Source organism: Zosterops lateralis, assembly GCF_965231275.1.
Source record: "Zosterops lateralis genome assembly, chromosome: 3".
Classification (NCBI taxonomy): domain Eukaryota; kingdom Metazoa; phylum Chordata; class Aves; order Passeriformes; family Zosteropidae; genus Zosterops; species Zosterops lateralis.
The window spans coordinates 16,105,942-16,121,894 of NC_139764.1; the positions used below are offsets into that span (position 1 = coordinate 16,105,942).

General features: G+C 38.2%; 1 protein-coding gene across 2 annotated transcripts in view; it reads left to right on the forward strand.

Annotated features, from left to right (window-relative positions):
• HHAT (hedgehog acyltransferase) overlaps window positions 1–15,953 on the forward strand; it is a 145,961-nt gene that overhangs the window by 64,923 nt on the left and 65,085 nt on the right. For both annotated transcript variants that reach the window (XM_083856828.1, XM_083856829.1), the window contains one exon: window positions 7,620–7,821. In XM_083856828.1, coding sequence (XP_083712954.1) covers window positions 7,620–7,821 — 202 coding nt within the window. The remainder of the gene's footprint in view (window positions 1–7,619; window positions 7,822–15,953) is intronic.

The following is a 15,953-nucleotide window of genomic DNA, read 5'->3' on the forward strand; positions in this document are numbered from 1 at the left end:
CTACTTTGCAACTTCAAGGGAACTGAAATTTTCTTTGTGTTGTCTGTCACATCCAGTGTAAGAGCTGGGAGAAGTAAAGAAAATAAGTGGGTGGAAAAAATTTTCTTTTGTTCATGGTGTTGCTTATGCATTTTATGTCTAATAATTGTTTAGGGCACAATGACCAATTCCTGGTGCAGAAAGCTGAACTGAAATACCTGCATCTCTTTGAGTAATGCCCTAGCCACAGACTTGTTTTTTCCTACATATTCACTCTTTGAATCTCATTTTCTTTTCTTCCTGGTGGCAGCCTGGTAACAGACAGCTGGAGCACTCCTCTGAGAGGCAAAATATGTTGGTCTCCCTGGCAAAGAGCCTGACCTCTACCATTTTATAAGCAGAGAGTGACAGTGCTATTAATATATCCCTCTTCTAGCTGTGTTTTCAAAGGAGTATATAGGCTGCTTGTTGTGCTGCTGAGCCTAGATATCATCATCACATGGTAGGTGTATTGTGAATATCAGGAGTGAATTGGGCCCCTGAGGGGAGTTAAGTTCAGAAGAGCCTCAGGGAACTCTGCAGGCTCCTTACGGGGGGAGGCAGGAGTGCCTCCTTTCCAGCTCCATCTGTCAGCTAGGGACAGAGCCCTCTCCCACCCAGTAGCTGAGCTGTAGGCACTTAACTCTAGGTTGTTTTGGTGATAACATCTAGGCTTGTACTGTCAGCAAAATGTTTGGGGTGCTGGTTTGAACTTAGTGCTGTAACCAGTATTTTGGCTCTTTGGTCATCTGGAAGCTCTGCAATTTCCATTCTGATCAAAGGCAGCTGACTGGTAGTTTTGCATTTGACTGCAAACAGGTGGTGGTAGGCATGGTTTCTTTATTTCCATTAGATACAGCTGGAAGAAAACTAAACACAGCAGTCCATCAGTAATGAAACTTTTTCCATTAGAAGGAAATATTATGATTTAGTTTAAAATTTCATTTGAAATAAATGAATCTCTTTGAAAACATGAGCTTCCTTGGAAGAGTGAAAATGATTTATTCAGTATTCTGCAGTTATCTGCCCTTTGACATATGGACTCAACTCATCATTTTTTGTGTTGAATGCAAGGGAAGAAAGGTACTTTAAACGCTTCTCATTTTTTTTAGTAGGAAACTTCACACTCAGTCTTTGCTGGGAAACATGCTAACAATTGTGAAGTGAATGAGGATTCAGGTCATATTTGTAAAGCTGAGTGTTCTTGCATATGAATATTCTCATTAATGCTTTGTAAACCAAATGGACTTAATTTCTCATTAAACATTTTTGTAGTAATGCAACAAGACTTGCCTGCAGCCAACATCAGCTTAAATATTTTAAAGAGTCTGCATTTGTCAAGGTCTCTAAACATCAGGTTAAGCTTGTGGGGTGAGAGAGTCTTATAGTGCTTAAAAAGCTTTGCCAACAGCCAGCAAAATTGTTAGACTGTGAGAAATGGAGTTTCACAGAACAAGGCTTAGTCTCCTAACGTAAACTTTGCAAAATGGTATTCCAAATATCTCTGGTTATTTACTTGTTTCAGGTGTGAATATGAGTGGCTCAGCCTTCAAAGTCATGTTTATGGGAGATGTTTCTGTGATTTAAAACAGATTTATTCCTGTAGGACTCAGTTTTGCAAAGACTTACAGGTGTGCTTGGTTTATGCATTTCGCATAGCTCCATTCAAGTCAGTGACAGCTTGAAGTGACAAAACAGGAGTCATGAGAACTCACCCAGAAGTAAGAATTTGCAGAGCTGCACCTGACATCTTTTTATTATGCAGCAGAAAAAAAAATCAGTGGTTTAAGGCCATGAAGAGTATTAAAAAAAAAATAAAATTAAGGAGCCCAGGACCAGCATAATGCTACCTGGACAAGATATTTCACACTTGTCCACAAATGAGCACCCTCACTGTACAGCACCTCAAGCAATTTCTGTTGTCAGGATGCAAGATGAAAGACTGCATTATTGCTTTTTATAATTTTGCTGTGTTGTCTCTGTAATTGCCCAATGTAATCGCCCAATTCAAGACAGTATGATAGTCACACAGTTAACCCTTGAATGCTTTGAAGCTTACAGAGACATTGGAATGTTGAGCATCAAATGTTCCCTGAAATAAAACACAAAATCATCATATATTAATTGTATTTACTTTGCCATTACAAGCAAATTAACTTTTCCCTTTTTTTGATATTTCACCTCATTCCAAGATCAATGCCTAGGAGAGGGGGAAAAAAATCATGGATAGCATGCATCTTGCTGTACGACCTTACTTCAGGAAGAAATCCAGGCACATGTTGAAGAAAGGTCCTGGACAGAGCAGCAGTTAAACAGGTGCTTTACTTGCACTTACTTCAAGATTTAAATATGTTTTAAATTACCTGCATGTGCAAGTAAAAACAGTATGTGGAGGTCTCAAGAATAATAGGCCTCCTGAATGATTCTTCACTGATTATAAATGCTCCTCACAGAGGTTTTCTGAAGTTACCAGAATAAAAACTTTGTCATGTAGAGTCATTAAAAGAAAAGAAACTGTGTGTTTTTCAAGGGAATGGTTGTCAGATCTCTTATGATTATTCTGGAGATTACCACTTCAAGAAAACTAACAAAATGGTTATTGGATTTAAAAGGTATTCTCTGTAAGTAAATGTCACTTCTGAATACTTCAGCTATTATGGTTGTGTTTGCATTACTGTGGGGATTTAAATGGTACCATTTGCATATTTTATCCAATTCTCTAATGTTCACTTTGTGAGTTAAAATTAAGATAAGTTGTGTAAATGAGACAGCTTGCTGGCTGTGGATAAGGTCATTTAAACTGCTATACCTGGACTAAAAGTAATGCACCTGGGGAAGACACATACACAGTATGTTTTTTTTTGTGAAAGTAGCATGTTTGATCACATATAAGTTTTAGTTTGAAATCAAAACATAAATAGAAAACACAGAAATATGGTTAAGACTGACATCTTTGCCTTGGGAGGGGAAGACTAGGAATGGATATTGAGTTGTGTCAGATGTGGGGGTGTGCATGCAAATAATGTTTACTCAATAACATTCTCTCAGTATTTGTATTTATGCGCTTCGAACACACCCCAGATGTTTTGAGATTTTCATGGCATGGATTTCTCTCCATGTTACGTACATAACTTTTTCTTCTGACAGCAAGAAGTACCTTTCCTTGTTGTCCTTAAGGAAGGTCTAGCCAGCCCCAGCCCAGGAATGGTTGGCAAAGCCTGGCCTAAGGCGTTCACATGCTTCTCTCTGGTAGTCTGCCTAGAAATCTTTGCTCTTTCACCTTCAGATTTCTCCTTTGAAGTTTTGGCACTGATTGACTTTTGGCCCCTTAAGTTAATGTTTTATTTTTAAATACTCACATAGCCTGCATTTTTTGATACTAAGCATTTTCCACAGGTCTAATCTTCTTGTCTGTCCTTTCTATGGATCTTAAGGGGGAGCATTGCTGGCCATCCCTCTAACACAGCCTGGAGGGACATGACCAGTTACTACCCTCAAATCTACTTACCTTGACATCCTTTTCTCTTTGCAAAATACTTTGCTGCTTTCCTTTATTGGTCTACCTTTGGCTCATTGACTACCAAGTAACTGCTGAGTTTTGCTTTTTTTGTATGTGAGTTAACATAAATTTTTTGTATATTGGTGCCACGTTTTTCAGCATTTCTGCCTTCTTTACACATGTAGAATAAATGTGACATCTGTTTAAGAGCTGTTAAGAAACTTTACTACAAGGGTATTCCTTTGAGTTGTGTTAGGCTGCCATGAGTACCCATGGTTACTTTTATGTGCTGATAGTCCCCAGACCAGGGATTTTGAACTTCTGTGTGGATTTTCTGTGATTAGAAATGGGAATAATCTTAAAAGCTGCATGGAAGCTTAAAATGAGATATTTATATAATGCTATTCTACTTATGGTGCAGCAGGTCAGCATGTTCTACAACAGCCTCTCCATTTGTGTAAACCCTGAGTACAGTACAGGGTTTACAGTACAAAGGGACTGCAGGGATATATTGCTGGTAGATAGAAGTATCGGTAAGAAGAAGAAAAGGTAGGAAGCATGCAGATATAAAATACTTCAATTTGTTGTAGCCATTACTCCTTAAACTCTTTCCCTGCCTCCTTCCTTCCCTCTTCACAGATTTTCTTAGCAAACTGGAGGGCAGCACAACTTTGAATACAGAATACACTGTAAGAGGTTCCTTTTCTTCCCCAATCCATGGGGAAGGGTGAATGAGGGGCTGTGTGGGGTGTAGCTGCTGGACAAGGTTAAACCACAACTAATTGCTAGTTACAAAGTGTGTGTTGTGTTTTATATGATAATACAGAACTAATACATTTCTTCTGTCGTCTGGCTTAATAATGCTTTTCATGGTGTTATTCTCCCTCACACTGAAGTATTTGTGTAGCTTTTGGTAATTAAATGAGTACTCTTCTGTGTAAACACATGGGGGAAATATAGAGAAATTAGATTCTAAACTACCAGGTTGCTCTAAAATAAGCAAAATGCATCTTTGCAGCAACCAGAGTTCTGGCATGGTTCTTTTGCAAGACAGTTTTGGTTATCAGGGTATTTTGGTAATCAGAGAGCACAAAGTGCCTGCTCTAGAGCCAGGCTCTGCCCCTGACTGCACACTGAGTGGCCTATTGCTTGTATGCAGGTCTGCCAAGTGCAGCAGTGTATGCACACCTACATCACACAGATATGATGTGCATGGATGGTAAGGTGGGAAATACTTTTTTCCCCGATGTGTTCTGTAATGAAGTAATGAGGTTTTCACGAATTTTTTCTGTGTGAAAAATACAGGAACTTACAGAATTGCTCTTCACACTGTTCAAGAGAAATGACTCAACATTTATCAGTCTTTTGTAACCATTTTAAAATTGCTACTGGGAATGCCCTGCTAGGGGAAGGCAAGACCATATGATCTGAGAGCGGTTACTGCCCTTGTGACAAGGAATGGCAGCCAGCTGCCTGTCCATTTTCTTATGGCACTAGCAGGGGAGGAGAGAGGCATTGCTTTCTGCTTTCAATTTCTCCTCTGGGCAAGGAGGCAGATTCTCCACAGTACTGCAGGGGAAAGTCAAAGTGATAGTAAAGATTTTGTTATTCCTTTTGGCTTCTGTCCTTCTTCAAAAAGGTCTTCACATAGTGGATTTTCAGTTGCACATTTGCCATCAGCCTCACTAGGAGCTAAAACTAACTTTTAACATTAATCAGAATTATGAGTTGTTGCTGCTCAATTATCTAGTTGCTGTTGTTAGACACTAAAAATCAGATAATAGCCTGTTTTTCTCTGCACAGTAAGCTGAAAGCCCTTCAGGCCAACCTAAACTGAGCTGCAATTGGAAACAAATGGGTTGATGCTGCTGAGCTCTTCCTGGCAATGCCATTGCCAGTGAAGGCTGCCTGTGCTGACAAGATGGCTGGAGCCTACACAACAGTGTTAGTGCCTGTACAGAACTGTACAGAAACCTGAAGATACCTCTGCAGTAAAAGCTACCTTTGGTGCCATGGATTTAACTCAGGGCCCTATGGGGTCAGCAGAAATGTTTATTTGGGGATTGAAGTCAGATCTCTGTCACAGAGATGTGTCATTTTGATAGTGTCTGGGTTACTTTGAAATGCTGTGTTTCAGAGATGAGCTCAGTTGGTTGGAGCATGGTGCTAAAAGGGCCAGGGTTGTGGGTTTGATCCCATATGGACCATTCACTCAAGAGTTGGACTTCATGGTCATTGTGGGTCCCAGATGATTCTGTGAATTGACAGGCATGAATCAAGTGGCAATTAAATCCCTAAATGTACAACAGAGAGCTTTGCTGAGTCTGGCAGTATTGTGCTGTGGGCTCCTCTGGGTGCAGCTCTGTGAAACAAGGCTCTGCCATGCCTGTGAGGAGAGCTGGTAATGGAATAGGCCCTGCTTAAAAAAACACAGTCAGCCTTTAGAAAGGGAGAGGAAAGGTGTTGTAAGAGTACTGAGCTGCTTAGTCTCTTTGTATAGAAGGAATTTACTGAAGCAGCAGAGTCTGTGGCTCGGCTCTCTTCACCCTCTGTGCCACAGCCCTGCAGGAAAATCACTGCTTGCAGACTGCTAAGATAAACCTCTCTGCCATTAGATTAATTGATTGCAATTGCAAGTGTGTGTTATTGCCACACTGTTCAAACATAGGAAAGGGAGAAAGAAGAAAAGCACAACATGAATAGAAATTATCGATCTTAATTTCTATTTATTTTCACATGCTAAGTTAAAAAGCACACCTATACTGAAAAACATGTAATCAGATGTTCCCTGTAGCAGATTGAAGTAAAAATGTGTATTGATGTTATGCTAAGAAAGAATTTGGAGCATTTGACACTTGTTTTTTTAATGAATTTTTTGTTTACCCTTTAATTATGTTCATTACTGTATTTTACTCCATTTATTTTCTTACTTCCTAAGATTAGGAATAAAGCAGTAGGTTAATTTCCCTTTGAAATTTTTAAGGTAAGATTTATCTCTGAATATGAAAACTGATAACCAGAGATAAAAATTTCAGTGGAAAAAAAATCCTTGAATTATCTTAGCAAGTAGGAATAGTCTCAAATATGAGTACAGAGTGTCATGCCAGAGGAATGACAGCTGACGAGAGCTGTCACTGGTGGTTCTCAGATACCACATCTCCTTGCTGGTACCCATGAGCTGGGTGGTGACTCCTCTGCCTGATGGGTTTCTTCAAAGTGTTGACAGAAATATGTAACTCTCTCAGACAATGTCTGGCCAGTGGTCATGCCTTAATCAGAAAATGATGGGAGTGAATGTAGCTCTTCAGGCTGGAAGTGAAATGACCCACGAAATAGTGTCAGCTTTCAGAATCCCATTGCTTCTGGTATTTTTTTTCCTGAAGGAGCACTGCTTTCTGGACACTTATAAGCATCAATTAATGACTAAGGTGATGACTCCTGGGTTCACTTTAAATGCAGAATATAATTGCATGCAGAGTGCTTCATATGGGTTTCCAGGCTTTTTTTTTGGTATGAGTGCTCCAGAGGGCATCAGACTGACATGATCCTGAGAGTATAGAGAACCAGATAGGAGATATTTACAGTTCACATAATTTTTAATGAAATATTTAAAAGGAAAGAAATTACGACCTTTTAGTAATAAAGTATGTTTGCATGCATCTACATTTCTGACTTGTGGGAAACAGTCTATGGTGTGTGACTGTACATGACTTTATATAATGTTTTAATTTTTTTTTTTTTTTTAAGAATCTTATAATTTAAAGTCACATGAAGGTTACTGGTAATTTCTGTAGTTGGCTTAGAACTATTCCAGTTTAAAAAATCTGAATATTTGCTATTTGCAGTTTTGGGGATATAGTTTGTGCTATGTATTTGCCTGACCACAAAATTGTCCTTTTTGCCAAATGGTACTTGCACATATTCCATGAAGTGGTCTACAGCTTTGCAGAAAATAGGGCAAGCTCTGTAAATAGAGCATGTAAGGTAGTTTTTCACATTCTTTTTCGTGCTACAAATTGACACATTTGTTCTGTGGTGGATGTTTTTCTGAGATTTCTGCAGAATCTCTAACGGCATTGCTTATTTGTCTTTTCACCTACAGGTACATTTATGTTCCAATGGGAGGATCTCAGTCCAGTTTGCTTGGAACACTATTATCTACAGCCCTCACTTTTGCCTTTGTGAGCTACTGGCATGGAGGACAGAGTTATTTGTGGTACTGGGGCGCACTTAATTGGCTTGGAGTAATTGTGGAAAGTGGCACGAAGAGGATACTTTCAATTTCACTTATTCAAGATTTAATTGTAAGTTGAATCACTCTCTCCATTTCATATTCTTGCTTCCTGGCTCCATGCTCATCTGAAGTTTCTGGTTGGTAGTTTTTTCTAACCAAGATTAAAAGTCAAGGATAACAGATAGAGTTAGCACTCTCTTGCCCACCCTCCAGTATCTGAGGTAGTAACTAGTTCATATCACTAGAATTTTGCGAAGTAGCAGCAAAGCAGATGGTGAAATATGCATGGTCTTAAAAGCTTCCTCTGCAGTCCTAGAGTAAGCAAATGCTTGTCACGTTGTATATGGATGAACAGAAGCCAGTTTTAACATTTGTATTCTGATTTCACTCAGGATGGTCTTAAAATATTCATCTTCACTAAAATTAGGAGTGTATATTTCTAACCATGTGTTTCCTGGACAAATGTGTGTGTAGCAGCTGCTTGCATCTGGGAACAAGCTTACAGTGGGAAATCTTATGCCACTAAAGAGCCAAGTAAAGAAAACATTATTTTGCCTTGAAATCCTCTGATATTTTCATTTTACTTATAGTTTTGACCTTCATGCTGTAATTTCCAAAGGACAAAATTGACTTTGATGTGCAGTTAGGTGCAAGCCTCACTATTTTAAATTTGATGGCCATTTTAATCTGCAGGTTTGCCCTCTACTAAATCCCAAATCTTCTAATAACTGTTTGTAAGAGTAAGTAATTCGTTCATATGTCTTGCTTTCTTACTAGTGATAATTGCACAGACATCATACTCCATACTCCATCAACAGATATACTGTTGTTTTGGTAGGGACTCACTCTGCAGCCTGATGAAGTCCTGATGCTCAAGGAATGGTGCTTGTTGTCCATTCCACCCATTTCAGTTTTCACTGTTGTGGCATCCTGTGTGTGGCAGCTGATACAGCTCAATAATTTAGTAGCCAGTGCTACCTTATGTCACCCTATTGTCCATCACTGCAATTTCAGTGATAGTCTGGAAGAAGATTTTTACCTTCCTAGAGAATGAATTTATCAGATCCATTAATCTTCCCTCTAGGGTGAAACTGAGCTTCACCATCTGACCAGCTGCATATGTTTGTCTCTGGACTGGAAGACAACATACTGTTTTTAGCATCCAGCTATAGGAGAAAATAAAAGTGTAGGGGCTTGCTTTTTCTATCTGATGTCACTGCATTAGAAATTTTAATAAAACTCGTAGGGAATTAAGTTCTTAAATATCATAGAAATTATAATGATAATGACATTATAAATGTGGGGTTATATATGTTGGGTTAGTTTCTAACATGTAGTTCTAATTATAGTTAACTGCTGCTAGCAGTAGGGTTGTTTTTTTGTATAAATTAAATCCCTAACCAAATGCATTTTACCCCTTTCCTCCACCTTGTTTTCATCGAATGGTTTTAAAGACCAGTGTCTTCCATGTCTCCTTTGTTTCTCCTTTCTATTTGGAAATCCAGTTGTAGACCTTTAGAAAACTCTTTCATATCTTTTCCTGAAATAATTCTGAAGCCAGAATTTTTAATATGCATAGTTTTGGCATCTACATTAGTGCATGAGGCAGATCTCACTGCAGTTATGGCTGAGTCATGATTTGCCTTGTGTCTTGGAGGTTTCTCTACAGAAACATGAGCCACAAACCACTCGTTATTGCTCTTTCCTTACTCTTTTAACTACCTCCCATTTTCTTCTTGAACACTGATACTGGGAGACAGATGAGTGGTTGGACTTTGCATTTTCCTTATCAACGGGTGGAGTGGTATGACATTCTCTGAGATGCACCACATTTTAAAGAAACTGAAAATTTCCCAGTGCCCTGTATGAATTTCCTCTTCCCCCTTTTAATCTGGTTTTTGGAAACATTCCTGTAATCCTGTCTCGGTGAGGGATGTGCTGCAAGTCTAATCTCTGTGGTGTTGAGGACCCTCTTTTGGGGGATGGGTGTTTCACTTAGATTTCATCCGTTGACGAGCTGAAATCCTTTGCATTTTTGCGCTTCACTCAGTTGCTGTGTTGGCTCTTGAGGGCTATTTTTGAAAAGGAAAGTCTATTTTTGTCTTTAGAATAGCAGATGAGTTTATTTAAAAATACAGAACACAGGTTTATGCTTTTTTTAACCCACAAACCTCCTCATGTATTATTCTTGAAGTTGAGATCCAAAATTCAGTTGAACAGGAGGTGTTTAATTAGTAAAGAAAGAATAAATCTAGAGGTATAAGTTGAATTTTAATTCTACTCTGTTTTTAAGACTGATCACTAAGAGAAACAAGAATGGTATCAAAACTGCCTCCTTTTTTTTCCCCTCATGCTATATTGTCTCAATTCTCTTGCAAAGGGAAGATTGAAAATCAGAATAGAGCATATTCAGGTCTCATCTTTCCCTGAATCCGTGTGCTGACTAAATATATATATGTATATATGGCCTATATTTATGCAGATTTTATGGTAGTTTCAGTCCCTACGCTTGAAACCAGCGCAATATGGGGAAATAACACTTTTGTAGCAGTCTGACAGGTTTTAAATATTATCTCAGGCATATTGAGCTAGAATGAACAAAACAGCACAGTCATTATTTGCGGGAAGCAAAATCAACATATAAACAAATGTGCACTGAAAACAGTAAATTCACTGACCCAAAAAAATTGGTTCTGGAGCTTTTAATTTGAACTACTTTCAAACCAATGGCTAGCTTCCTGCCTTCAGCTCTAGAAGAGCTGATGCTCTTGCTTACATCCTTTCCAGCTTACACTCTTCTGAACCTCAGTGTTTCAGTAAGTTGTGTGAGAAGAAGTTATCTTTGCATCTTTTTTCCAACTGTTGATTACTTGTTAGTTCTCAGTAAATTAGAGCTGAATTAATTAATTTTGTCTTTTCAGCAAAATGTTATGTATAAAACAACAACAAATGCTAGGCTTCCTAAGATAGGGCAGGTCTAGGAAGTTTATATTAAATGGGAGAAGTCTCATTGTATTTATGTCAGTTCTTTTTTTTTCCTTACTTTTTCAGGTGATATTTAGATCTGCACTGAGCAAAGTAGTGCTTTGCTTCTCTGTTTCTATATTAATTTCTTACTGATGAACAGGCTTGAGTAGTAGCTAATTTCAAACCAGTGGCAGAATTTGTATTGACTTTTAATAAATAATGTGTCTGATTTATGAAATTAAATGTTAATGGCTAACATTCTCCCAGTGATTTTAAGTTTTTCCTTCTCTTTCCTTAAGGAAAATATATAAAAATATATAAAAATGATATATAGAAAAAGAGATCTGTAAAAAAAGTTAGATCTTGGTATAAAAATAGATTTAGAATTAGTTAAACCTTAAAATAGCTGGCAACACCTTTAAATCAATGGATTTTTGAAAAAGAAATATTTGGAAATCATCCAAAAGGAAGATGTAGCAGAGGGAGTGAAGCTGGCAGATTGATAAAATTAATGTTTAAATCTAAATTGAAATAGCAACATTTATCTTTTTAGTTCTTTAGTTAAGTGAAAACATGCCATTCAGTCTAGTAAGATATTTTTAATTGAGATATAAAGATCTCTCTTCTCAAAATCATACTGTGATGAATTTCTAGTTTAAGATCTTTTTTTTTAGATTTATTTGGTAAGAAACTAAACATGCCATAAACAAGTCATTTTGGGAAACCAACTAGTTTTATGTATGGCATATTTTAAATTTTTACCATGCTTGTAAGTGTTTTGGTTTTTTAAAGCGTAGAATATTTTGATTACTACATTTTCATTTATGCCTGCAATGCACTAATTAAGTCCATTTCAATATGCTGTCATTTCCTACCCAGCCCCCCTTTGCAAAAAGGGAAGTATTTTATATTATGTCCATGGTTTTTTTTAGTGGTTTAGATTAGACTTCATTAGTGTGTTACATTATTCTTTTCCTCACAGGAATGAACTACATACATTTGTCTGTGTAGTTAAAAGAGGTGCACATTATTTTGTGCACCAAAGATGAGGTCAATGGCAACTGGTATCCTCAGCTTTCCAGAGAGTGGAATTTTAGATGATTTTCATAGTTTGGGTGGGTTGAGGTGGTTTTGTCTGGTTTTTTTTTCCCTCTGCTTAATTGTGTTTGCCCTATTTGTTCTGCTAGATGCATTAAAGTTTCTACAGTTATTCATAATAAGTTATGCATTGTACAGTGATCCTGCAGACAGCTGGTGTGAAGCATGGAAAGGTTCTGACTGGTTAGCTTGACCTCTGGGCTCTGGTTCTATGAGGAATTAAGCTGAACTGAAAGCTTGTGGCTGTTGAAGGGGGAAAAGTTTAATTTCTCTTTCTTCCCTTCCTTGCAGTCTCACCACTTCCTCCTCCTCACACCTTCCTACTGTAATCTTTGCTCAGCTGATCTAGCTCTTTAACCCAGCAGAAGGCTCTCCCTTGGGTTATTTTATTCCTAGATGCTTTGACTCATGGAGAGGAATCTGAAAGGCGCCCTAAGCAAATACAGTGTAAGAGACAAAAGCCAAGGAAAGGAAGTGGAAGAGGAGGAGCTTGATTACATGAAACCTCCTGCTTGTAAATGTGCATAAACAGTGTGGGGTAGCAGACTGAACCTTCGTATTTAAGAGCAATGAGACAAAAAGCCAACTGGGTTCTGCTGCATTAATTACTCAGGCTATGCTAGGGCACATATTTGGCCTAACCAAGATGGAAGTGCCTGTGTGTTTCACAACCATATACATATACAATATATATTCAATGTATATGTCCCATATACATTGAAAAATGAGTAATTATTCCCTTTAAGTGTCAGAATTTCTTTTTGCGAGTATAACTCACTTTAAACTACCATGAGACAAGTAAAGTTTCCTTCTTCAGTCGAGACAAGATCTGACTAAACATTACGAAGTCATTCAAGGGAGGCATGTTTGTTGACCACCTTGCAAGATTAAATCTTTAATAAGATCTCTGCAATAAATAAAGACCCTAACAGCTGTTCTTCAGCACGCACTGGGCTTTGATCTTCCTCTTACTTCATTTGGTGAAAAAAGTATTTATAGCACTTGTTTACTATTGTCAAGCCACTCTGTCCTTTTCTTTTCTCCAATAGTTTTGTATAATTCTTACGTATTTTTATTGCAGTATGGTGATTTGGTTAAGTGACAAGCATTGCCAATAGCACTTTCTTCATAACATTTTTATGTACTTGCTGTACAACTGTGTTGAGTTTGTTGCTTCACTTTCTAAGAATGAACAAATTCCCTTAACCAGACTCTTACTCTCTAATGCAGAATTGGTTTTTGAGGCTAGAAACCAACCATAATGTCAAAATCAGACTAGGGGAAGGGGCTTGCCACACACTCCCTACCCTGACCTTGAGTTCAGCCATAGCATTGCTCTAACCAGAAATCTTTACCATCCAAAGTAGACATACTCTGACTCAAAATCAGTGGAAACTTGTTCTTCTAGATGTGAAAATTAGTCAGGGCAGATTTGTGACTTTGGTACTTTGGTTCTTAGAAGCAGCAAGCTGAGTCAAGGTGCTGTTCTGTACTGAGATGCTGAATGACCATCAAAGGTAAATATAGGTTGCCTGATGGATCCTAGACAGTCAGTCCAGTGACTTCTAGCTTTGCTAGCGATAGTTCTGAGTCAAGTAATTCTTGCCATGTTTCTGCTTTTGCTTGATTTTATTTCCTTCTCTCTTCTCCGCCCTCCTGTGGTAAGGTTTCATTTGTCCTAATGGAAGTGGATCTCATAACGTTTTGAGTGCCCTGCTAAAAAGTGCTCACGTGGTCACACATTTGCATTGTGGTGCTGGTTTTCTTTCCTCAGGGAACTTCTCATCTCAAACTCAGTAACAAAGACTGAAAATGTAATAGAGGGACAAGCATACACACTGTGATAGACTTTTGTGAGGTGAATGACAGAAATGACTTCAGAAATATCTCAGAGATAACATTCTATTGTTTTCTACCTTTTGACACCTTTTTTTTTTTTTTTTTTTTTTTTTTTTTTTTTTTTGTGTAATCCTTGCAAGAAATATTATTTTTGATGCCAGAAGTGGAGAAACCATTGTGATTTTTCTGATATGATTACTGCTCTCCTCCAGACAATGTCAGCTGGGAAGCCCCTGGCATAGCTGCTTGGTTGTCATTAAAAAACCCCCCAGCATTTCTCCCACCTACCAGCATTATTTATTTCCTCTTCCACTTAAGAGACATTGGGCAGTTTTTTGGTGCTCAGTCAGTAATGCTGTTTGAAAAGCAAGTAAATCACGCTACAGTGTGAAAACAAGGCAGAATGATGCGGTTATCTGCTTCTTTGTTACTGTTACATGAATGCAGTCTCCCTCTGTGGTTTGCCTCAAAAATTAGTCCAGGCAATAGATATCAGCAATTACAGAAATATGAGTTAAAGTCATGAGGAGTGACTGGTCTTCCTGCTCTGCCTTGAGCTACAGAACCTTGCTGCAGGGAAAGCATGGTCTTTATTTGCTGGATGTTTATCAGATGTCCCCATAAGGATCATTACTATGTATTATTTATTTGCTAATAGTCATAAGGGGTGAGATCAAAATTCAGTACTAATGATTGGTGAAGCTAGATCCGTTCCCATCTGAATTACAATTTAAAAGGTAAAAATGTTAAAATGTGGATGCGGGAACTGAGAGAATCATCATGGGCAGAATGAGAACTCAAAAGGACAAAACCAGGGATGTCAAGGATCTGGACACAGAAGAATGCACAAATCTCTTCATCAGTGAGAGCTGAGACACATTTACAGGAGTATGCACACTGCCATTACTTGTCTAAATTCCTTGCTTTAAAACAGAAAAGAGGATGGTGCATTTCAGTGCTGTTCATTTTGCACTTTTCACAAGCTGCCACTTAATGAAGAATAAATGGGCAAGTTCTTTGAGAGTGAAGAGTTAAATGTAGAAGTACAGAAATTTACTTGTGTGTATGTCAAACTTTCACACATGCATCTGTAAGTGTAGTGGATACATATGAGCTGGTAGGAGGCTTTCTTCAAACAGAAGGGGGAGTTGGCTGTTTGCTGAGAGATGCTATAAATGTAGATCTTTTGGAAAATCTAAAAATGAAATGGTGTTAGTGCAAGACAGCGTTTTGTTGAGTGAATGTTTAGTAAGACATCAATAGGGAAGATGACTATCTTCTCAAATACTATATATAGCATTTATTCCTAAATTCAGAATCAAGTTCTATTTGTGAAAATAGATCTTAACTGACAGCTGCTTGATTTTAATTGTGTGGTCCTCTTTTTATAGTTATGTAGGGAATTACAGGTTGTTTGGATCATCCTGTCTCTTGGAAAAATGCTGTCAGTTCCTGCTTTCGTGTGTAGACCTTCCAGGAGCTAATTTTTGCCTTTGCTTTAGAAGGAAAGTATATACCTTGAAAAGAAATGGAATATGACCTCAAACCACAGTTCAGGTTGGATAGAAAGGAGGGGAAAATTGCAAGCAAAATGAAATGCCAGAAAAATGAAGCAAACAAGTAAAGGGGATGTTTCTGGGTTAGAGTTAGGTGAAGAACAGAACAAACAGGAATGATTGCCATCATTACTGAGGGGTACAGTGTGTGTTGATGAGGAAGTAAATTTGTTGTGTGGAAGTTTATTTAGTGTTGAAGTTATTGATGGATAAGATCTGGTAGCACATCTTGTTCACTTTCTTCTTGCAGGCCTGTTCTTGTCTTGGTACGTTGCAGCCCTGGGGATTCCACAGTTTCTTTTATTTCATTAATTAATATTTTCTACATGTGTTCAACCAAAACTCTTTATTTTTGTTGCTCTTTTGTTCTATGCTATAGTCTCTACTCGTACTCTGTTGAACATCTGTCCCTCAACTTCAGAGTGCGGGGATGTGTACCATATTGAGATGTCAGCTTCTCATGAGCTGCCCTTCCCTGGCCCCTGTTGATCTTGAAGCATGATCTGCTATCATTACTGAGCACGTGTAGTCCCTCCCTTTGTTTCTGCAGTCTCCCAAACACACTTTTGTCACTGTGACCCATTGCCCACTGACAACATGTATTAGCAAACATAAGATGCTCCATTGCTTGGACCAAACTCATCTTTATTTCTACTGCTCACTTTAAAAATTAAATAAATTGACATTCTGTTTGGCAGAGCTTTGTCACAATTTTCAGCCTTTCCTCCGTCCCATCTGCTCC